At 47.7% G+C, this 24,056-nt stretch overlaps 1 protein-coding gene and 1 long non-coding RNA gene across 3 annotated transcripts; one reads left to right on the forward strand and one right to left on the reverse strand.

Annotated features, from left to right (window-relative positions):
- The first annotated feature begins 5,383 nt into the window (after nt 1-5,383).
- Nucleotides 5,384-20,274, forward strand: TYK2 (tyrosine kinase 2). 2 transcript variants are annotated; one of them, XM_043972325.1, is made up of 24 exons: nt 5,384-5,512; nt 7,967-8,218; nt 8,834-8,957; nt 9,649-9,802; nt 10,096-10,259; nt 10,874-11,264; nt 11,365-11,568; nt 11,675-11,832; nt 12,047-12,164; nt 12,253-12,466; nt 12,689-12,795; nt 13,029-13,208; nt 13,299-13,386; nt 13,546-13,673; nt 13,907-14,042; nt 14,149-14,300; nt 14,497-14,647; nt 14,965-15,062; nt 15,181-15,373; nt 15,779-15,897; nt 15,990-16,162; nt 16,383-16,500; nt 16,599-16,709; nt 17,229-20,274. In XM_043972325.1, the coding sequence occupies exons 2-24, from the start codon at nt 8,041-8,043 to the stop codon at nt 17,361-17,363; spliced, it is 3,594 nt and encodes a 1,197-aa protein (XP_043828260.1). In that variant the 5' UTR covers nt 5,384-5,512; nt 7,967-8,040; the 3' UTR covers nt 17,364-20,274. The 2 variants fall into 2 exon arrangements, with proteins under 2 accessions (XP_043828260.1, XP_043828264.1); XM_043972329.1 differs by lacking the exons at nt 5,384-5,512; nt 7,967-8,218 and having other exon boundaries at nt 8,923-8,957; nt 9,649-9,756.
- Nucleotides 20,275-20,769: 495 nt separating this feature from the next.
- On the reverse strand, nt 20,770-23,402 carry LOC122743978. The gene is made up of 3 exons (XR_006355038.1): nt 23,311-23,402; nt 22,563-22,705; nt 20,770-21,118 (listed from the first exon to the last, which is right to left on the reverse strand). It is a non-coding gene; the product is annotated as an uncharacterized LOC122743978 (long non-coding RNA).
- Between the last annotated feature and the right edge of the window lie 654 nt (nt 23,403-24,056).

Consider the following 24,056-nt stretch of genomic DNA (forward strand, 5'->3'; position numbering starts at 1 on the left):
GGTGAGATAAAGGGATAACCAATAGATATCCCAAATGTTCCATTCATATCCACTAAACAAGAGATACAGAGGAAAGTCCTAATATGTTGTGTGACCCCCTATGGTAGATTTACAAGGGAACATGGACAAGAGTTGCACAGCATAGGCAGAAATGGACAGGCTGTAATCTTTGTTGTTGGAGTGAGTGCCCACATTGATGACATCACAGATCTGTTGAAATAAAGTAACATTTGAAGCTTGCCTGTGAAGAATGAAACTGTATGGGGCAGCTAGGTGTCGCAGTGTATAGAACACCGGCCGTGGAGTCAGGAGTACCTGCGTTCAAATCCAGCCTCAGATACTTAACACTTACTAGCTGTGTACAATTTTTCCCCCTTTTCTCTTTTTCATGATTACTATTGTTAACTGTTTCCCTTCCATCCTATTCCCTTCCCCATGATATTTATTTTATTATCCATCTTCTTTCATCCTATCACTCTTCAAAAGGTATTTGCTTCGGGGCAGCTAGATGGTGCAGTGGATAGAGCACCGGCCCTGGAGTCAGGAGTACCTGAGTTCAAATCCAGCCTCAGGCACTTAACACTTACTAGCTGTGTGACCCTGGGCAAGTCACTTAACCCCAATTGCCTCACTAAAAAAAAAAAAAGAATGAAACTGTATAATGAATGTTTGGTGAAACAGAATTCTGGAGATGCAGAGGCTAACTGGCAGTCTCTATTGGAGTTTGTGACCATTCTGAGAGAACCAAGAAGTGTCTAACTGTGATGGCCACATCTTGGAATCCAGAAAATATAAGAACATTCCTGAGACTTCATTGAGGCAGGAGAAAAGACATCCAAGCTGTGGTGAAACTGGGGAGATTGACTCATCATCCCAGCTCAGAATGCAGGCACTTTGGGTAGAATTTCTCATCCCTCACTCTAGCAACAGAGGGATCTTGTCTATTCCTTGACCTAACCAATCCAAGGGTCTTTTGGAGGAGATTTACTAATCTACTCTGAGATAAAGTGGAATGACATTATTTTCTGATGCTTTACTATTCATTTCCATCTTTATTAAATGTTTTGCTTTTTCTTGCCTACGTGTTTTCAGGGTTGTTCTTGTTTGTCCTTCATTCTGGAAGAGGACCATGACATTACCCTAATGTCATGACTTGCAATGTATTGGACTTTAAGTAAGGTAGGGCTGTGTAAAATCACCAGCTTCACTCTCTCCTTCAGAGAGATCTGGGTCCAGTAGCAAGATATTTTATCAGGGTGAGTGGAGATGGCCCTAAATGTTTAAGGCAATTGGGGTTAAGTGACTTGCCCAGGGTCACACAACTAGTAAGTGTCTGAGGTCAGATTTGAACTTAGATCCTCCCATCTTCAGGATCAGTGTTGTATCCACTTCACCACCTAGCTGCCCTGTATGTTTGCAGGGTAAACAAACATGAGTCAGGAATTTCCCTGTTTAAGTCCCCCTTCAGATATTTATTAGCTGTGTGACTCTGGGCAAGTCGTTCTCTAGGCCTCAATTTCCTATACTCAGCCTTTAGAGCTGGAAGGTGACTTCCAGTTCTAAATCTATGATCCTCTGACCATTTAGACCCGAGTTAATTTCAGAAGTTCTCAGTTTTCTTTTTTTATATATATCATAAAAGTATTTTATTATTTTCTAGTTACATGTAGAGATAGTTTTCAACATTTGTTTTCCTAAGATTTCTAGTTTCAAATTTTTCTCCCTCCCTCCCCTTCCTCCTCCCTAAGACAGCAAGCAATCTGATATAGGTTATATATGTACAATCACATTAAACACATTTCTGCATTAGTCATGCTGTGAAAGAAGAATCAGAGCTAAAGGGAAAAACCTCAAAAAAGAAAAACAAAAAAAAGTAGAAATAGTATGGTTCAATCTGCATCTAGATTCTACAGTTCTTTTTTTTTTTTCCTGGATTTGGAGAGCATTTTTCATCATGAGTCCTTTGAAACTATCTTGGACCACTGTATTGCTGAGAAGAGTCAAATCTGTCACAGTTGATCCAACACACAATGTTGTTGATACAGTGTACAATGTTCTCCTGGTTCTGCTCATCTCACTCAGCATCAGTTCATGTAAGTCCTTCCAGGTTTCTCTGAAGTCTGCTGGATCATTTTTTTTTTTTTTTAGTGAGGTAATTGGGGCTAAGTGACTTGCCTAGGGTCACACAGCTAGTAACTTAAGTGTCTGAGGTCAGATTTGAACTCAGGTTCTCCTGAATACAGGGCCAGGGCTCTATCCACTGTGCCACCTAGCTGCCCCCCTGCTCATCTTTTCTTACAGAGTTCTCAGTTTTCTAAATGGGTAAGAAGCAAAAGTAATTCCCTGCAATTTGAACCCTATTCCTAGAGGATCCAGAGGTGGTAAGACCCATAGACTACAATTAAAGAAAATATTACCAAAAGAGGCTATAGCAAAAACAAACAAGCCAAAAAACTATTAAAAACAAAACTTTCATTATGACTAAGTTATATTTGTACCAGGAAAGCAAGGAAGGTTCAACATTAGGAAAACTATTAATACATTAATTATTAATAACAAATACATTTCCTTCTGGCTAAGGAAAGGTGTTGACCAGGCTCAGGATGAAGGCAGAGCTCTTTCTGCTATTCGTATTGGCTGTAGAGGATAGTAGTGAATTAAATTTTTTTAAAAATAGCTTGGTTGGGGCAGCTAGGTGGTGCAGTGGATAGAGCACTGGCCCTGGAGTCAGGAGTACCTGGGTTCAAATCCGGCCTCAGACACTTAACACTTACTAGCTGTGTGATCTTGGGCAAGTCACTTAACCCCAGTTGCCTCACTAAAAAAAAAAACCAAAACAAACAAACAAAAAAAATAGCTTGGTTCCAGGAAAAAAAAAAAAGGAGCTGTGGAATATGGATGCAAATTGAACTATACTATTTCTTTTGTTTTGGGTGCTGTTGTTTTTCTTTTTTGAGGTTTTTCCTTTTTTTTGCTCTGATTCTTCTAACATGACTAATGGAGAAATATGTTTAATGTTATTGTAAATATATAACCTATATCAGATTACTTGCTGTCTTGGGGAAAGGGGGAGGGAGAGAGAAAAATTTGAAACTAGAAATCTTATAAAAACAAATGTTGAAAACCATCTCTACATGTAACTGGAAAATAATAAAATACTTTTATAATTAAAAAAAATAGCTTGGGGCAGCTAGGTGGCTCAGTGGATAAAGCACTGGCCCTGGATTCAGGAGGACCTGAGTTCAAATCCGGCCTCAGACACTTGACACTAGCTGTGTGACCCTGGGCAAATCACTTAACCCTCACTGCCCTGCAAAAAAAACAAAAACCAAAAAACTGATTCCTGAGTACTTTAAAAATAAGTAAATAAAATTTAAATTTAAAAAACAGCTAGCAGAATTAAATTGGCTACAGTATCACAGGCTTGGGCACAGTGATTCAAAGAGGAATAATTGTCACAGCCCCAGATATGAAGTGGGGACACATATTTAAATAGCCTGTAAATGAATAACTGAATCGTGGGGAAAGTTGTTTTCAGGGTAAGCTGTGGCTGGAACCACATTCAAACAGTTTTTTTTTTTAAATCGTGTGTGTGTGTGTGTGTGTGTGTGCGCGCGCGCTCAAGCTTGTCTGAAGGTGAGGAAGGACAGGGGGCTGTTTGGAGGAATGTGACTGTTCCAGAAGTGTGGGATGGTTGGATAGTGGTGCAGCCTCAAAGCTCTGCCGGATAAGAACTAGGAGAAGGGCCCAGAGCCAGACCTCAGCCTCTATGGAATGTGTGTAGATTCCAGCTATGGCTGTTTTAGAGAGACCCTCCACCCTTGAGAGCTCAGGAAGGACAGATCGTAGGTGGGGCCTGGCCCTCCAGGTTCCATTCTTTTTTGGGGGAGGCATGGGAAAGGATTATCCCTTTAATGACTTGGGAGTGGAAGTGAATGCTTCCTCTCAAGAGAGGAATAGGAACTGAAGGCTATTGCAGGAAATGCTCAGAGGAAATTAGGGTGTATGTGGGAGCTGGTTTTCCTCTCAGCTGAAGCTGCTGTCCTCTCCTGATCCTACCCAGCAACCATCTTCCTCCCCTTCCAGGCCCAGAATTCTATCCACTGAGCCATCTCTATTTCTCTTGGCTTAACTCCATTAACCCCATTAATCACATTGGGTTAATTTCTGAAAGAAGCATTTGCTAAGCTCCAATTATGTGCCAGGCACTGTCCTAGACAGTTGAAATAGAAAAACTAAAGGGAAATGAGGAGCTTTCATTCCATTGAGGGAGTCAAGACGGACATTTATAGGCAGACACAAGTTATACAAAGCAGACACAATGGTAAACGAGGAAGGTTCTAGCGGCATGAGAGAGTGAGAGTTGAAAAGGAGATAGAAAGGTTGGGATAAAAATCTTTTGAGAACTTTAGGATCAGGATGAGGATCAATGAATTAGAACTGGAAGGCACCTTAAAAGTCATCTAGACAGGGCAGCTAGGTGGCGCAATGGATAGAGCGCCGGCCCTGGATTCAGGTGTACCTGAGTTCAAATCCGGCCTCAGACGCTTGACACTAGCTGTGTGACCCTGGGCAAGTCACTTAACCCCAATTGCTTCACCAAAAAAAAAAGTCATCTAGACCAACATCCCCTTCCCGTTTTGTTGTTCAGTAGTTTTCAGTTCTGTCGGACTCTTCATGACCCATTTGGGGTTTTCTCGGCAAAGATACTAGAGTGGTTTGCCATGTCCTTCTCCAGCTCATTTTATAGATGAGGAAACTGAGGCAAGCAAAGTTAAGTGACTTGCCCAAGGTCACACATCTAGTAAGTGTCTGAGACCAGAGTGGAATTTATAGGAAGCTGCGTCTTTCTGACTTCAAGCTTGCGCCACGTAGTTGCCCCCTTCCCGTTTTTCAGATGAAGAAACTGAGGCTCAGAGCGGTGCAGTGGCAGAGGCAGAATTTTACTCCAAGTGCTCTGATTTTCAATTTCCCCTTCTCTCCACGGCACAAACACGCTTCCTCTTAAAAGGTCTGAACTTGATCCTCCAGGAAATGGGGACATTGAGAAGTTCTTTATCAGGGCGTGCCAAGAAAGTCCTTTCAGAAGATTCATTCCCCCATCGCCCTGCCCATTCTTCTAATTTTGCGGAGGGAGAACTTCAGGGACCGCCCACCTCTTAGAGAGGAAATAGCCCTAGCTTGCCCCCTCCCCACCAAGCCCCCGTCCATCTTTTCCGCCTTCTTTCTGATGACCAATCACTGCAATCGCCTTCTGGAGGATCCAGCCAATCAGCGCCGAGTACCAGGTGCGCAGGCGAGACCAGTGAAATGACCGCCGCCGCACCCCCAATGAGAAAGCTCTATAGCAGCCACCAATGGGTGAACTTGTTGCAGGAGACCAATGGGATGCGGGCTCTCGGCTGCCCGACTAGGGAGGCCCTGTCAGTCAGAGGGTCTAGTGGCAGCTGCGGCGGCGGCCGAGGACTGCACCCGGGTCCGGGCTGGGCTAAGCTAAGTGGGGCGCTGACAGGTGAGTCCGGGCTCAGGCCCGAGGTCAGGGAGCAGCGCGGCCCTAGAGGCCCCGGGAGTCCGGCGGGTTTGCTGTGTGGGATTCCCAGGGGATTGTGTGGCCCCAGGGCGGTGGGAGCTGTGACCAAGAAAGCGCTGCCTTCTCCGGCTGGCACTGAGGGGGCGGTGCCCGGGGAGGGCACCAAGGGAGGAGGTGTCCAGGGTGGGCAATGACTGGGCGGGGGCGGCGACTGAGATAGACTGATAGTGGGGTCAGTGCTTGGGATGGGCTCGGAGAGTGGGAACAGTTGCTGGAGTAGGCTCAGACAAGGGAGGCATTGCCTGGGATGAGAGCAGACAGTGCCGGCAGTGGCCGGGATGGGCAGTAAGGGCGGGGGGGGGGGGGGCAGACCAGGGGTATGTAGGTGGACATTGTGGGGAGATGGGAGGAAGGATAGCATTTGATGAGTGGGAATATGAATGTTCGTTGGGAAGCATCAGTGATGAGGCCTGTAGTATCTAAGATATTACCTCCATTGATCCTGCTCTGCAGCTATCTCCTGATCTGGGCTCTGGCTTTGGTTCCACTTCCCTCCAAGCTGGACCAGTGCCCTATGTATATACCCTCTAATCCAATCCAAGAAGCAGCCATTAAGCACTTACTGGCTACAAGGAATCGTGCTGCTGTCTCTCTTGTCTTTGCATACATCTAGTATTTGGGCAGGAGCTCCTCCCCTGAAAAACCTTTCTTTCACTTCTTCGGTGACTGATCCTAACCCTCCATGTGAATCATTCTCTGTCTCAGAAACCCTTTGACCAGTTCAGTTATGCTTGTTTTCCAAATTATTAAATTGAGTGTTTTAGAGTGAAGAAGACTAAGGAGTAATAGGAGGATGAACTGTGACTAATGTTTAGTTTTACAACAGTCTAGAGAGTGTTGGTGTGAGAGCTAGAAGTAGGGTAAAAGTCACATGCTCCCATACTCTAGTGTCAAGGGGTCCTCCAGGCAAGAGGAAGCTCTTTTATGGAGACTGAGGGTCTGGGATAAGCTCTGTGAGTGAGGGAAATAGATTCTTATGTAACATAGAGTCCCTGTCTGCTAGAATGGACCCTGTGGGAATGAGCCTCCTTAGGGAACAGGAACATTTCCTGAGTTAAGTATTAAGAGCAATGTTTCTCTCTTGGATTCATCTGGAGATATATTCAGTATGACTCAGGATATTCCCTTGATTCTCGGGAGATGGGCTTAGGACTGATGAACATTGAACAGAATTAGCAGGGGAAGCTCATGTCCTGGTGAAGTCCAGTGTTCTCACCCAGGAATAGGCTTGTCTACCTGGGACAACCTGAGCCTTTCTCAGCCAAACAGCTGAGAATTTCTGTCTTCAGCTCTTTGATGTCAGGACCCTGGCTAGTTAGATTGTGTAGTGTTGGGTGGGGATGTTCTCTTTTAGGTTTCCTAAACCTCAGTTTCTAGAACCTCTGCCTGATTTACCCCCATCATCTCTCAGGTGCCTGAACCTTTGTGATAAGATAGGGTTGCTAATAGGTGGCTCAGTGGATGAAGCACCAGCCCTGGATTCAGGAGTACTTGAGTTCAAATCCAGCCTCAGACACTCTACACTTACTAGCTGTGTGACCCTGGGCAAAAAAAAAAAAAAAAAAAAGATTAGGGTTTCTAAGAGTTTAGAATTAGACTTAGAAGAGTGGTAGGGTATGAGTTTGCCTATACATCTCAGGGTTGCAAGGAAATCTAGGTGATAAAGTAGACCGAGGTGTCTGTCTACTTGTGGGGGGGCTATCTTCATTCTGAGAAAGCCTAGTGTAGTGGACCCCATTCATCCTCAGTTCTGGGCCCTTGGGTATCATGCCCTATACTGTCTGAAGATGCTACCTTCTACTGTTTTAGGATAGGACTGATGTTGCTTCTAGAAAATTTAATTTGGGAATAGAGGGGTTAGATCTGGCATACATTCATGGGAGGAAGGCTTGCTAAGAATGGCTTAGCTTATAGAGAATTCCAGCTGTTTCCAAGTGTGGTTTTCTACTGACAAACTAGCTACTTCTTATCATAATGTCTGCAATCCATGATTAGATTCACAGAGGGCAGCTAGGTGGCACAGTGGATAAAGCACCAGCCCTGGAGTCAGGAGGACCTGAGTTCAAATCTGGCCTTAGACACTTGATATTTACTAGCTGTGTGACCCTGGGCAAGTCACTTAACCCCCATTGTCTGCAAAAAAAAAGAAAGAAAGAAAGAATAACAGAGAAGGCAGGCCTCTTAAAGATCTAGCCCAGTCCCTTCATTTTTCAGAAACAAGATCAGACATGAAATGACTTTAATCTGTCATATATCTAGTAAGTGTCAGACCTGATACTCACACCAAGGTCTTTAGACACCCAAGTCCAGTGGTCTTTCCATGATTCCAAGCAATGATTTCCCATTTGTTTTCCCTCCTTTTCTCCTAACTCCTAGGCTAGGCCAACCTGGGTGGAGAGAGCTTTGGAGTGTGGGGCCTAAAGTGCCCCTTCAGTTGGCAGAAGATCAAGATGCCACTATGTCACTGTGCTGCAAAACACAGTGACTCTGATGGAGACTGGGGCCACCCTAGCAGCAGTGGGCTCAAAGTTCTCCTCCATTGGAGCAATGGAGGTGACCAGTATGTGACCTATAACCAGGGCACCATGACGGCAGAGGAAGTCTGCATTCACATTGCACAGAAAGTGGGTGAGTAGGGTTTGAAGTAAGAGACATGAGCACTTAGTGTTTTAGGGATAAGGAAGCACTGTAGTTTTGAATTCTGCTGAAAAGCAGCTTCCCCCTCCTCCCCCAGGATATTCTCCTAGTGAAATGGATGGATGAGGGGAGTTAGGGTGGGAAGGTTGGGAAAGAGACTCCCTGGGCAGTACAACAGGGCCTGTGTCCTACCAAGTTGGCGTCAGTGCCTTTGGTAGGGCAAGTATTGTTCCATCTACCTCTCCCAGGATTCAGGAAAGGCTTGTGGTATGGCCTCAGGGCCCTGGATTCTAGAGGCTTTCCAAGAGAAAGTCTTTTTCTGAAGATACAAAGCCACTAGTCCCAGCAGCCGCATCCTGTGGAGGGTTCTATGGTACCTGTACAAAGCTCTAGGATTTGACTCCTGCCTCCCTATTCTACCACTAGCTCTGCCTACCTCGGAGAAAACAACAAAAAGTTAGGGCTGTTAAGGAGATTTCTTCTCCCACTCTCACTTTTGGCTTGGAGAGGGGAAAGGGTGTGTGTATGTGTGTGTGTGTGTGTGTGAGAGAGAGAGAGAGAGAGACACTCTAATGACCTTCTTTTCTCCTTTATTCTTGTTTCCAGGGATCACCCCACTCTGCTACAACCTCTTTGCATTATATGACATCCAAGCCCAAATCTGGCTACCTCCTAACCACCTCTTTGAGATCACCAAGGACACCAACCAGACTCTGCAGTTTCGAATGAGGTAGCAGCAGCTCCCCAAGCTTTGGGCTTGGGGGATGGGGTTATGACAGAGGCCTTTCCCCCAGAAGCAGCAGGCTCTTTTCTTTTTTCTTTTTTTTTTTGGTGGGGCAATGAGGATTAAGTGACTTGCCCAGGGTCATACAGCTAGTAAGTGTCAAGTATTTGAGGTCTGATTTGAACTCAGGTCCTCCTGAATCTAGGGCCAATGCTTTATCCATTGCACCACCTAGCTGCCCCCGGCGGCAGGCTCTTCAAGGAAAATTCCCACAAAGAACCTTTAGGGGCATCCTCAAGAAGTGGTGGTTCTTAGCTGAGGCTCTAGGCTGGAAGAGCAGCTTCCTTTGGTGGCCAATTTTTCTCATTATTGGGAGGAGAGGGGATGGACACGTACTGTCCCATACTATGTGTGTCAGTAGCCTGCCCACTGGAGTAAACTTAGAGACATGGGCTGTGGCCTGGCCTGTTCCCTGGAAATTGAAGAGGGGTGGAGTAGGCTTTCTGTTCTTTATTTCTTCTTGATTTGAGGGACTAGAATCAAGAGGAGCTATAGGTGATAGTCCTTTGTGGAGTGTTGGTTCCTTCCTCACCCATCAGTTCCATGCCCCAGGATGGCAGGCTATGGTGAACAGAGAATAAGGAAGTATTCCTTCCCTTTTGCAAAGAACCATAGGATGAAACCGTGTACCCTACAGGTATTACTTCCGAAATTGGCATGGCCTGAATACCCAGGAGCCAGCTGTATACAGAAGCATGCCTCGAGGTGTTGAGGTCTCTGAAGACAAGGCCCGGATTGATCAAGGGTGTGCTTTGCTGGACAAAGCCTCCTTCGAGTACCTCTACGAACAGGTTGGGGGAGGGGGAGGAAGTATTACCCTGAGGGCAAGATATGGAGGGATAGGTGGGAAAACCCCAGGGAATTGTTTGCTGGGGTCACTGGAGGATTCAGCTGCTAGTGATCCAGCTCCCCTGCTTTCCCTCATAAGTTTTTCCAAACTGTTTTGCCAGACCTTGATCTGTCTTTTCCTATTAAGATCTGTGCAGCAGATCTTAACCTTTCTGGAAGGGTCAGGTAGGAGAAAGAGGGAGGGTTTGGGAGTATTCTCCTGGGTCATTCATCCCACTCTATACTCTTCCCCCAGGGGAAGTTTGAGTTTGTCAATGATGTCACATCCCTTTCGGACCTACACAGTGAAGCAGAGATACACCACTTCAAGAATGAGAGCCTAGGCATGGCTGTGTTGCACCTTTCCCACCTTGCCCTACAGCGTGGTGTCCCCCTGGAAGAGGTGGTGAGGAAGACCAGGTACCTGGCCCCAGTAGACACTAGGAGGTCCCTCAGGGTGTCAGCAAGTATGCTGGCCTAAGGAGAGACAGAAGACATATAAGACAGATCCCCTGTCTCGTGGGCAGCTCAGCCATATGCCTGAAACACCTTGAGGATAGTAGACCGTATGTGGGCTATTAGGGAAGGCTGCCCGGAAGAGAAGATGGGGAGTTTTGTTAGTCCTAACAAACAGATAGAATTTAGATTGATAGAAAATTGGAGTGAGAGTATTCTCGGTACAGGGAACAGTATAAGTGGATCAGAGTCACCTCTATGGGGCAGTAAGGATGTTACCTAATTCAGGAACTTTGAACAAGGGCGGTTAGCTCCTGGGCAAGCTTCTAGAAGAAGCAGAGGGTCCATTGGGGAAATGCTGAGCACAGGGATTGATGAGATGATGCTGCTGGCATTATGACCTGAGAGACCTCAGAAGCTGAAGGAAAAGTTCTTGTAGCTTAGCCTGGTATTCATGTGCAGAGGACTGGTATGGTGTGGGGTCAGTTAGAGCATTTCTCTTGGAACCACTCAGATCCTACTCACCTTTTCCTTCCCCAATCCTCTGCTTCTCCTTCCCCCACTTCCCACTACCTCAGCTTCAAAGATTGCATCCCGCGCTCCTTCAGCCGACAAATCCAGCAGAACAATTCCCTGACTAAATTCCGCCTGAGGAATGTCTTCCAGAAGTTTACGAGACGTTTCCATCTTCAGACAGTGGGTCCAGGGCATCTTAGTGAACAGGACATTATGTTCAAATACCTGGCTACTCTGGAACAGCTGGCCCCACGCTTTGGCACAGAACGCTATCTTGCCCTGACCTTGGCATTGCCCACAGAGGCTGAAAGGGATCTGTGCTATGTCAATAGCAGTGAGCAAGGGCCTACTGTTCCACCAGGAGCCACTCTCTCCCTCGCTGACCAGGCTCCTACCCATGAGGTTCTAGTGACGGGTACAGGTGGTATCCAGTGGCGGCTTCTTCAGGTGGAGGTGAGCAGACCCGCATGGAGGGCTGCCCTCTCTGGAGTCCTCAGATTCTTTTCATCCTGGATAGGGCCAGTGCTCTCATCTCTCTATCAATGATTTTCAGGACTCTGACTTAGAAATCAACCATTCTCGAAGCTCCTTTGGTAAGAAGGCCAAGGCCCGGGAGGCAGAGAGCCGGAAACCAAGCCAGCTGCCCACTGGGAAGAAAGAGACCCCCTGGACATATTTTTGTGACTTCCAAGATATCACTCACGTTGTGATCAAGGAGAAGAACGTCAGCATCCATCGTCAGGACAACAAGTGCCTGGTGGGGGCTAGAGCAGGGGAAGTGGGCCAGGAAGGCCTGGGGTGGGACTGCTGGAGGCTTTTCTAATGGGAAAAGCCCTGCTAATGTCTCCTTTCCCCATCCCCAGGAACTGGCTCTCCCTTCCCCTATGGTGGCCCTCTCTCTGGTGTCCCTGGTGGATGGCTACTTCAGGCTGACAGCAGACTCCAGCCACTACCTCTGCCACGAGGTGGCCCCCCCGAGGCTGGTGATGAGCATTCAAAACGGCATCCATGGGCCCCTGCAGTGAGTGTTTTGGCAAGCACCCGCGTGCACACGTGTGTGATTGTGTGCAGGCATGTGAGTGTATGTGTGTGCACACATTTTCGAGAGGGAGAGAGAGAGAATGTCTTTTATGTAACCGTTATTGTATGGCTGTGTCACTGTGGGAATAAGACTCATGGGGCAGAGGGGAAAGTTTCCCCAAACTTTGCTTGCTTCCTCCTTTCTAATATTCCAGGGAGCCTTATGTGCTGTCCAAACTGAAGCGAGAGGAGGTAGAAGACGGTCTCTACCTTATCCGCTGGAGTTCCTTTGATTTCCACCGCCTCATCCTGACCGTGGCCCGGAAGGACCAGGTAAAGGTCTCACGGTTCAGGGAATAGGAGGGCCTGTCCCTTTTTTTCCCATGGGAGCCAGACTGCTCACTCCTCAATGCTTCCACAGGCTTCTGGAGCACAGGGTCTCCGTTACAAGCAGTTCCGCATTGAAGAGCGGGGCCTGAGCTTCCAGCTGGAAGGCTGGGATCAAGCCTTTCATAGTGTGCGTGAGCTTACTGCTGCCCTGCAAGGCTGTACGCTGCGATCCAGCTCTGGCTCTGGTCCTGGTTCCAGCCTGGAGAGCTTCACCCTCAGCAAATGCTGCCTGCCTCGAGCAGGAGGTACAGCCAGGAGCAGGCAGGGAGGGGTGGATGTTGGGGGAATGTGGCAAAGCCATTCACCCCCACCATGGGCTGGTGATGTTCTTTTCTGGAGGTGAGGGGGTGGGGAGGCTGCTTCCCTATAGGAGCATTGGGAAATTTCTTATTCTCAAGGCTTCTCCTGGTGAAATTAGAGATAAGACTTCTGTCTTGATTATGTCTCTTCACCGCCGTTTCCCCCAGAAATGTCCAACCTGATCATCACCCGACAGCGTCCTAAGGAGGGCCCCAAACCACTCAACTTGTCCCAGCTCAGCTTCCATCAGATCCGCAAGGAAGAGATCACCCAGGTGGGTCAGGTGCTCCTGTTTCTTGGGACACCCGAGATGCCTTGTTGGGTCACTTGTGCCACATCCAGATCTCTTGCTTTGGGTTTGAGTGGTGGGGTAGACAAAACAATAAGGTTTCTTGGAGCTAAGTAAGGCTCCTAGTTCAGATAGGATGGACTGTGCTGCATTTGTACTGATGTGGTCCCTCTCTTCTTCCCCTCCCGCCCCACCCCATCCCCCACCTCCCACCCCAGCTGGGTCACCTGGGCCAGGGCACCGGAACCAACATTTATGAGGGACTCCTGCGTGTTGGGGGTGGACTGGGAGCTGAGGATGAGGAAGAAGAGAACATCTCCACAGAACCCAACAACAACCATCGGGAGCATCGAGTAGTGCTGAAGGTGCTGGACCCAAGTCACCAGGATATTGCTCTGGTGAGAGGAAACTGGGGGAAACATTGTGTGTTAGAGCATCTCCTGTTTGGCATCGTGTATCCCCATGCATTCCTATTGTACCTCCCCCAGGCATTTTTCGAGACTGCCAGCCTAATGAGCCAGGTATCCCATATCCACTTGGCCTTTGTTCATGGCGTTTGTGTCCGGGGCTCTGAGAGTAAGTATCTCCTCTATTATTTACTCCCTTCTCCCATCCATTTTTTTCTCGCCCTCTCTGTTCCTTGAGCCTCTATCTCCAAAGGCCCTGGTCAGAGATTTTTCCCCTTTCTGGCCCTAACTGCCCCTAGATGTGAGTATTTGGTCTCACCCATTATAGACATCATGGTGGCAGAACATGTGGAACATGGGCCATTGGACGTATGTCTACGCCGGGAGAAGGGCCACGTGCCTGTGGCCTGGAAGATCACTGTGGCCCAGCAGCTTGCCAGCGCTCTCAGCTACCTAGTAGGTGCCTGGCCTAGGGTTTGGGGGTGCCAGTGAAGCTGGGGGCTGGGCAAGGAGAAGCCAAAACAAAATTAGTTGTTTTGAAGGCGTATTATCTCTCTCCAACTTGGAAACCAAACCAGAAACCGCACACTCTGTGTGAGATGTGTCCTGAATGCACACCACCTAGGGGCTGATACCTCTAGACTTAGCATCTGTGGGAATGACCCTCTTCTCTTGATATAACTCTTTAGGAGGATAAGAACCTGGTTCACGGTAATGTCTGTGCCAAGAACATTCTGCTGGCAAGACGTGGTCTTGGGGATGGCACTCAGCCCTTCATCAAGCTCAGTGATCCTGGCGTCAGCGTCACTGCCCTCTCCAGGGAGGGTGAGGATAAGGGGGACTGGGAAAGGAATCATTGCCCCTAGTGCCCATCTCCCCTGAAGGCAGGCTACAGGTACAAAAGCTCTGACCTCTGACTCTGGCCCCCCAGAGAGGGTAGAGCGCATTCCTTGGATTGCCCCCGAGTGTGTACCCAGTGGGACCGGCCTCAGCACAGCTGCCGACAAGTGGAGCTTTGGAACGACACTATTAGAGATCTGTTTTGATGGGGAAGCGCCTCTACAGGGTCGTAGCCCTTCTGAGGTACGACCCCTCCCCCGAACCTTAGTCTTGCCCCCTCCTTGGGGTCTCACTGTCTTTATTATGGTCTTCCTCACACCCTGTCCTCAATCATCTGGGATGTTCCTGAGTAAACAGAATAGGAGGTCAAAATGGAACCTGGTCCTCAGCCCTGCCAGGAGCTAAGGCCTTCCCTTTATATCTCACCCTCACCCTACAGAAGGAGCGCTTTTATGAGAAGAGACACCGGCTCCCTGAGCCCTCCTGCAAGGAACTGGCTACCCTCATCAGCCAGTGCCTCACCTATGAGGCCAGCCAGCGCCCCTCCTTTCGCACCATCCTCCGTGACCTCACACAGCTGCAGCCCCAAAGTAAGGCTGACATACCCCCTCCCCTCACTCTTGGTTACTTTTTTTCCTCCCATTAGACAAAGAAATGTTAAGCAGCTACTAAGTACCAGTCACAAAAGGAGATCCACTGTCTGGTCATCCCTGGTTTCTGCCTAGATGAATAGGCACTTACACAAGCCCTCTTGAGACAACTGAAGGTTCTTCCTTAGGACCCCAGTCAGAAAGGCCCAACTAGGCCCAAGATTTGGGTAGCGTGGAGAGGCTAGTGAACTTACGTGCCACAACTTTTTCCTTGTCTCTCTTGAACCCCTTTTCCGTGGGCCCATGATATTTTCCAGATCTCGCTGACATCACCACTGTGAGCCCTGACTTCCCAGCCTCAGACCCTACTGTTTTTCAGAAGCGCTACCTAAAGAAGATCCGAGACCTGGGAGAGGTGCGTAAGGATGGGGAGGAAGCATATGTGGATGACCGTAAAGGGCTTCAAGTGCCCCTAACCTGGTACAGTCTGGCCTGGAGCTAGTTCCTCCCTCTCTTTCCCTCCCTCTCTCCAGGGCCACTTTGGCAAGGTGAGCCTCTACTGCTATGACCCAACTAATGATGGGACAGGTGAGATGGTGGCTGTGAAATCTCTCAAAGCTGGCTGCAGCTCCCAACTCCTGAGCAGCTGGCAACGGGAGATCGAGATCCTTCGGACACTCTACCACGAGCACATCGTCAAGTATAAGGGCTGCTGCAGTGACCAAGGTCAGGTGGCAGAAATGACCCTGGAATCACAGACCTTGAATGACAGGCTTTAGGGCTGGGAAGGAATCTCAAAAACTGCCTAGTTCTGCCCCTTCATTCTACAGATCAGGAAACTCTGACCCATAAAATGGAAGAGGTTTGCCCGAGGTCACATTCTGAAAGACAATGAAGATTTGAACTAGAGTTGGAAGGACCCTTAGAGAGCATCTCTTCCACCCCCCTCATTGTACCGATCAGGGAACTAAAGCCCAGGGAGGTTGTGACTTGCCCAGTGTCACACCAGGTAGTGAGGGGCAGAGCCAGCATTGGAACCTAGGTCCTTTGACTCCCAACCCAGTGTTCTTTCCACTCTACTTTACTTCTTCCTCTCTCCCTCATACCCTTCTCCTGGGATGGGTTTTTCAGGGGAAAAGATGGTCCAGCTGATCATGGAGTATGTGCCACTGGGCAGCTTGAGGGACTACCTCCCCAAACATAGCTTGGGGCTGGCCCAGATTCTACTATTTGCTCAGCAGATCTGCGAGGTGAGGCCCCTGTGAGGTGGGGGGAGGGAGGGAACTATGGGCCCTGGGCCCTGTGACCCCAGCTTCCTTCTGGTGCCCCTCCCATCCTCTAGGGCATGGCCTACCTCCATTCTCAACACTACATCCACCGGGACCTGGCAGCCCGAAATGTCCTTCTGGAGAATGACAACACTGTCAAGATTGGGGACTTTGGCCTGGCCAAGGCTGTGCCAGAGGGTCATGATTACTACTGTGTCCGGGAAGATGGAGACAGCCCTGTCTTCTGGTGACCAGGGGCACAGAGAGGGGGATTAATCTCGCATACTGCCATTACTCCCATGCCCAAGAGTTTAAGAGGTTTGGGGGGCAGTGGGAGGGAGCAAGGGTTAAGGCTTTTGTTTGAACACTAGGTTCCCTGTGTCTTTTCCCTCTCCTCCTGCCACACCTATTGGGTACCTCCCATTTCCCCTCCCAATGGCCTGAGTATCATCCCCAGTATCCCATAGGTATGCCATGGAGTGCCTCAAGGAATGTAAGTTCTACTATGCCTCCGATGTCTGGTCCTTTGGGGTCACCCTCTATGAGCTGCTGACCCGCTGTGACTGCAATCAGAGCCCCCCCTCGGTGAGAACCTGGCCTTGGACCCCTGCCCACCCTTCCCTCCATACTCTATAGCAGCATCCACCTGTGTGACAGCTACCCTTTGCCCTTTCTCTGGTCAGAAATTCATCGAAATGATTGGGGTCACCCAGGGCCAGATGACCGTGCTGAGACTCATTGACTTGCTAGAAAGAGGTCAGAGACTGCCTTGTCCCAAGGACTGTCCCTGTGATGTAAGTTCTGCCCCGCCCCCCCTCCCCATGACCCTCCCTTATATTAAGATACAACTGAGGGGCAGCTTGGTGGCACAGTGGATAGAGCACTGGCCCTGGAGTCAGGAGGACCTGAGTTTGAATCCGGCCTCAGACACTTGACACTAGCTGCGTGACCTTGGGCAAGTCACTTAACCCCAATTGTCTCACCAAAAAAAGATACAATTGCATCACCACTGATGAAGATACTGGTAGATTTCAACCCTTCTCGGTGTGTCACTCACCACTTCCCCTGCTCCCACACACATTTGAGTTTTCATACTTGTGGTGACTGAGTACAAAATATCTACCTCAATAACCCTCAACATTGGAAGGTAAGGCCTTGCTCAGATTTGGGGGACGGGACTGCAGAGTCCTCCCAAACCCTCCCATAAGCTGGGACACAATCCTCCATAGTCCCAAACTCTGGTAGATGAACCCAACCTGAAAATGTGGGGTCTAACATGCCCCTCCTCCCTGCCCCCATTCTCTCCCTGCTAGATCTATCTTCTCATGAAGAATTGCTGGGAATCTGAAGCCTCCTTTCGCCCGACCTTCCAGAACCTTGTTCCTCTCCTCAGGACATTCCATGAGAAATACAGAAGTCAAGCACCCTCTGTGTTTAGTGTTTGCTGAAGGAGGGAGGCCTAGAGCAACCATGGTCAACCCGGGCTCATCTGTTGCACTGTGGGAGTGAGAAAACTGATTGGGGCCTTACTGTTAGGCCTACGCAGTGATTGGAGACCATCTCCCCCACTCTCCATCATCCTCAGTCCTGGGGAAAGCAAGGCCATCTTTAACCCTCTGCGACCCATGGGGAAGGGCCATAGGTGCCATCCTCAACATTTTTCCCAATGCCAGATGGTGCCCAGGGGCTGTATGGCAGGGGCTGCCTAGCTACTCCTCTATCACATACAAGTTTAAAACTCTGAAAACAAAGACACTTCAGCTAATGAGGAGACCTAACACTGTGACCTCTTGTCAGCTCCTTCCCTCAGAGCTGGGAATGAGGGGGTCAGCCAAGCTGTGCTCTCTCCCTAGGCCATTTGCCTTGTGCCTTGCCCCAGTCTCCCCTTCTCCCACAAACACACCTCCATTGCCTCAGGACCAATGAGGGGGAAACTTGATGTTGTTGCCTTCTCTCCAAGAGGCCTTAACCCTCTTCCTCTGCCTTTCTCCTCACCCCCCTCTATCCCTCTTCCTTCTTTGGCAGGTTCCATTTTGGATAGGGAAGGACTAAGATTAGGAACCTGAGCATAATGGAGAATCTTCAGGGTGTAGCTCTTCTAAGCCCTCTGTCATCTCCATTGTGCCTTCAACCCCAGTGCAGATTCCCTCCCCCGAACTGTACTCTCAGTGCCCTGCTCTACTCACAAGTAAACCCACATTCCTTCTGCCAACACGAGCTTCATCTGCGTAAATAGAAGTGTTAGGGGTCCCTTTTGAGCTAGGCTGAGTTGACCCAGGAAAAAGGTTTAGGTCCCTGGTCTTAAGGACCAACCAGAGGAAGCTACAAATAAATGTTCTTGTTTTCAAAGATTAAAACATAGGCACAGGATCTACCCCTCCCTGGAATTGGTCACTCAGGCTAGATAAGGCAGAATGGTCTTAAGTCTTGAGCTCCATCTTCCCTTTTACTTTAGCCTACCTCCCCCTGCCTCCCCTTCTCCCTCCTTCCCTCTTTTTTTCCCCTTTCCTCACACTGGGTCCCCAGGCTCTAAAGTGAATCTAGGCTGGATATGGATGGGGGTGTAGTTAGTCATCACAGTATCACTTCCCGTCCCCAAGAAACACTGCCCTCTCCTTTTCATTTCCCACTCAAGTCCAGCAAGCCTTCTTTCTGTAAATCAGCTTCTTCCAGAGTCTCTGATGCCAGCCTCTGGTTAGGTTCAGATTTGGGGCCCCAACATCTCACATCTTACTCAGAAAAGGAGAGAGAGAGGTCTCCTTAACCACGGTATAAACCTTGAAGGCAGGGACTTTCTCTTGTCTTGCCACAGCACACTGCTAACCAAGTCTTCACACCAAAGAGGCAGTCTGGCAGTGTTTGTGGTGTAGCAAGAGGAAGAAAGGGTAGGTCCCCAGCAACAGGATCCTCTAAGGAGGAGAACTGGTCTGCAGATGTTCTGTAGGTTGTTCATGACATAATGCATGAGTGTTGAGGATGACAGAATTACAGCCGAGGTAAAGAATGAATTACTAAAAAGGAAGAAGCTGCTGGGCACCATCCAGGTGCATGAGACTGAGGAGACAGCTGCCTTATTTACAATTAGATAGCCCCCCTGGTCAGAGCTGAACATCTTGTTCCAGCTTTTGATGATCCCCACCTCCAATCCTTATACGGACATGCTTGTCTTTTGATATGCACAGACTTCCCTCCCACAGTAACTTGGGGGGGGGGGGAGGCACAGTTGGGACAGTAACTGCCACCAGAGAAAGGAGGAGACACTGAATGTGGTTCAGTGGAACATCTTCAATAAGGACTGTGCTGGGTCAAATAGGTCGTACTCTGTCCACCATCCTCCAGTCATCTAGTCCTTCCCTCAGCCTGGGAGCTTCAGTCTTAATCAGTCCAGTGGGGAAGTGGGTTACGATTCCCAGCTCTGCTACCTCCTGTGTGTATTACCTTGGGCAAAGCACCGAGGTAAGCCCCTTTGAACCTCAGATTTCTCATCTATAAAATGATTGGCCTGATGAGCTGGAAGGTCACTTGCGGTTCTAAATTGGATTCTGTTGTAAGGAGTCTAGCTGAAGGTTAGAAGAGCAGAAAGACAGGGACATTGAAGAATAAAGTACTCTCCAGCTCTGAAAGAGCCTGAGGTTTGTATGAATACAGACTACCCTATGCCTTTGTTCCCAACCACTGAGCTACATAAGACCCCAGTGGGGATCCATCAAGTGAACTGGTTGGCCTTCATAAGTTAGGATGAGGTTCCTCACTGAGGGAATCTTGATTTGAACCAGGATTTGAATCAGAACATCCTTTTACTTGTCTAGCAGAGATGTTACTTTCTATGAAGAACACTGCAACCAAACAACCTGCTCAGACCAGACTGGCAACAGCTGCCCGGTGGCCAAGAGACTTATGCTAGTCAGTACACAAGCCCAGTGAGGGACTGGCTCAACAGCAAAACAACTTGATAAACCTGGAAGCAAATTGCATTATCCACTCGAGACATCTTACCGAATGAGTGACAAGCATAGCTTAAACAGCCCATCCAACAGAAGTGTTGTACCCTAGGAGAAATCAGTCAAGCAGTGGAATGACTTGTTCATCACTGTTACCAATGCTGTCCTGCAGTGATCGAGGACTCTGGGGAAAAAAAGGACATGAAATCCCTGGTACTCCAGAATTGTGAATTGCCTTGGCTACATGTGTTCCCTATGTGTGTGCCTCACTACACTGTACTTTAAATTTATGTCTGCTTGTCCCTAACAGAGTCTATGTGTATTTGTGGGAGAGTGCATCCCATATTTTTTTGGGGAAAAGCTTTGTAACTACTGTTCTTGCTATGCCATTTGAGTAAATGCCTTGTCTAAAAGCTAATTTAGTCTACTGGATGATTGTTAAGAGGAAGCCCATCAATGGTGGCTTATGAGCTCCAGTGTTAGGAGCATATCTACCCACAGGATTACCCCTAGTACCTGAAATAGCAGTCGCCCCTCTGGCAATTAAATTAATTAAACAAATATTTAATGAATTCAGTGGTGGAATGGGCAGGGAATCCAATCCAATTCAACAAATGTTTATTGAGTGTGAGCACCATAGACTAGGGAAACCCCTCTCAGAAAACTGGACACTAAGAGAGTCTATTCATCCTGAGAGTAACCTGATTTCCCCCAAAAAGGAGTCAAGATTTTCTTTTCTCTCTTGCTTATTCTTCCTCCCTAGGAGTAGAACTTCAGGAGAAATCTCTAAAAGAGAATGGTTCACTATAGAGGTTCACTTAAAAAAAAAACAGATTAACAAGGAGCTTTGTAAAAAGATACACAATATAAAAAAAAATTGATATGAGGTTAGTGACATTTATTTCCTCCAAAACAAAAAACAAAACAAAACCCAAACACCTTAAAACAGAAGACTCATAAGAACATATTAACAAATGCTGAAACCAAAAACCCATCACTACCATCATGCTCCCCAGAAAGATAAAGACAATTTTGTGGGACAGCAGAAACAGAAATTTCACTTTCATCTCAGACTTGCACTGAGTAACTAACTCACAATGTTCAGATATCCTGGATGACCAGGCGTGACTTGGGCTTTCTTAATACTTTCAACGGAAATGTCCTTTTGCTGGTAAACCTAATTTTCCTTCCAGAAGCAGAGTATCATTGCAGGAATCATCTCATTGCTGGGCAGCCAACACAGACTCAAGAAACCAGGAACTCTGGAAATTGCAGAGACAAATATAGGCTTGTTGTCAGAAAAACAAACAACAAAAACCAACCTTCCTAACAATTAGAGCTGTCCAAAATGGCTTTACCCTTCCCTGGAAGTCTTCAGAGTCTGGATGACCACTTGTCAAGGTATGTTCAAACCTTTAGGTTCAATGGTCACTGAGTTGGTCCCTTCTGAGTAAAAAAAAAATAAATAACTTATCCTAATCTGTAAATTTTATAACTGTGGGCTATATGAAAAATTATATCTTGGGGCGGCTAGATAGCACAGTGGATAAAGCACTGGCCCTGGATTCAGGAGTACCTGAGTTCAAATCCGGCCTCAGACACTTGACACTTACTAGCTGTGTGACCCTGGGCAAGTCACTTAACCCCCATTGCCCCGCAAAAAAAAAAAAAAAGAATAAAGGCATTAAAAAAAATTATATCTGGGCCGTAAGTCCCATCTGGGTTACCATTCAAATGTAAAAATATTTTAACTAACTGGGCCTAATCTGTGGACTTTTGACTGGCTGGCTATCTGACTGCTATTAATTGCCTAAGCCAGTCTGCTAGGGCCATTTAAAAATTCTCACAACTGCTTCTCCCAAATTGATAAGCAAACAGCCTCTTTCCATTTAACAACAAAGGATTTATTTAGGTGAATAAACTTAGGGATAAAGGCAGCAAAAGTAAAATATGACTTCTCAGCGTCTCTGTAGCATTCTCCTTCACCATCTAACTGCAAGCCCCCTCTCTTTCCATACCATTTCTCTGGTGTCCTTCCTTGCATCTCCTTAGCATCCGACTCCTCTCCATACCGTTTCCTTAGTCCTCTCTGCATCTCCTTATCCTCCTCTGTACTGACCTGACCTTCTTCTAGCATCCTCCCCCCCTCCACTGTCTAACTTCCCTGTATATAAAAGGCCAAGCCCCTACACACATCAAGCTAATTGGTTAGCTGCCCTAGGGCTGCTACCGGGTCTCCAGGAGGGCTGGAGGGGGCCATGACCCCTCGCTGTGCACCCTTGGGCCTCCAAACAGCAGGGGCAAGCCTGGGATTTCCAGGGCAGATCCCCTCAGAGCCAAGGGAGCTGGGGCTTTTCCAAGGCTGTCTGGCCCTGCTGGTACCCCCTAAGGCTCCAAGACCCACAGGGCTTCTCAGCTCAGCTGCTGAAGCTGAGGGGGAGGGGTGCCAGCCCATCTCACACTGAGAAAAACCCTGAGGGCCTAAGGCTTTTTAATCTCAGCCCAAAGGCAGGGTCCCCAAATCACAATAAATTCCCAACTTCCAACTCTCAAATTCTGTTTTTGTGAAGCAGAAACACAAAAGAAGGCAACCAAAGACTTAGGTCCACATAGACAATACATGTCCTTGATGCCATATGCTCAGCCTTCAGATTGCTATTACCACTCTCTACAAGGAGCTTAGAGAAAGAAAAGAAATCTCCCCACCTTGTAGAACACTGGGTGGGAAGAGCCTTCCACAAGTCTATTCCTCCCATGACCAATTTTCTCAGTAGGCAGTTCTCTTTGCTGCAATCCTCGTTCACTGGGACCAAAGGACTAACCAGAAGTTGCTCCTCTGCTGTGCTTACCTTTTAACAAAGGGCCAAAACACATGTTCAGCATCAAGTATTACTTCTATTACAAATGTATATCAGGTTCATGTTCCCACAGAGTTTAGAGGGAGCTTTGGTATAATGGAAAGAGGACAGAACTTGGGATCAGAAAATCTAGTTCTGAATCTCAACTCTTATACTAGCTGTGTGACCCTATGCAAGTCACTTCATTTTTCTTAGCTTCAGTTGCCTTACATGTATAAGGATTGGAGGAATGGGCTGATTATCTAGGCTAGTTTTGAGAGTCAAAGTGCTACTCTCTGATACCTTAACTGGATGAGAACACTTCTTTAATCAATCATAGGCTTTAGGCTAGGTGTAAAACAGGTCCTTGCTCAATTTGGATGTCTTTGAAAACCACTGAATGAATTGGAATGACATCACACAGGGATATATTCTGAGTGGTTGTGACTGGGTCACGGCTGTAGGTCATCTATAAAATAGCAAACCATTTTGGAGCCAAAGGATTTGAGCATCTGGTAGCTTTGCTAGTTGAGGGTGGAAACTTTTCAGCACAGCCCCTGACAAAGGATTGTTGCTTAGGACAAAGGGAGGAAACAAGCAAGGCTTGGTCTCTTTACCTTCGACCAGAGGAGGACCATGTCAACTTTGGGGGAACCAGGGGATTTGGACTTTTCATCAGTGCCCTAGCAGCATCCCTGGGCAGAAGTGGTTGGTGATGGAATCTGTTTTCAGGAGTTAGAGATAGAAAAGATGTGATGAAAAAAGACAAAGAGCCTGGCAGAAAAGCTACATGATAACTAAGGGGAACAATCTGAGAGCTAACAAAAAGGCCTTTGAGAAGCTGTGGATTTTTATCTTCTTTGCCACATTGCTCTTAAATGTAAACCCACTTTCCCTGGGACTCTGTGTCTTTCTGGGAAAGAATGTCCCAGATGTGGTGGGAGGGAGGAAGATGACATTTTGTACCAACTATGCTACTGTGATACCTATTTCTAAAAGCTACTTGAATTTGGCTAATAGATATCAACTGATAATAATAGGGGAAGCATACCCTTGGGTGCTCGTGAGTTATAGCATTAGAAAGACACTCCCCAGTCCCCTCAAGGTTAGCCCTAGAACCTTGAGAAGTGATGTAACACAGACAGCTGGGTGGTACAGTAGATAGAGCACTGGTCCTGGAGTCAGGAGGATCTGAGTTCAAATGCAGCCTCAGATACTTACTAGCTTTGTGAGTCTGGACAAGTCAGTCGCTTAACTCTCAATTGCACTCTCCTAAGCCATGACCATACCATGGCTGTTTTCATTCTCCTTCATAGCCAGGACTTATCCCTATAATTAGCCAGATCGATGTGATAATATCTTC

This window comes from Dromiciops gliroides, chromosome 1 (genome assembly GCF_019393635.1).
Source record: "Dromiciops gliroides isolate mDroGli1 chromosome 1, mDroGli1.pri, whole genome shotgun sequence".
NCBI classification, from domain to species: domain Eukaryota; kingdom Metazoa; phylum Chordata; class Mammalia; order Microbiotheria; family Microbiotheriidae; genus Dromiciops; species Dromiciops gliroides.

Excerpts from the sequence above, each read along its gene's own strand:
- TYK2 (XM_043972325.1), top strand. The coding sequence starts at position 8,041 with ATGCCACTATGTCACTGTGCTGCAAAACACAGTGACTCTGATGGAGAC. Across the intron at positions 15,063-15,180 it reads AGATCCGAGACCTGGGAGAG|GGCCACTTTGGCAAGGTGAG; the intron begins GTGCGTAAGGAT and ends CCCTCTCTCCAG. Across the intron at positions 16,501-16,598 it reads GCAATCAGAGCCCCCCCTCG|AAATTCATCGAAATGATTGG; the intron begins GTGAGAACCTGG and ends TTCTCTGGTCAG.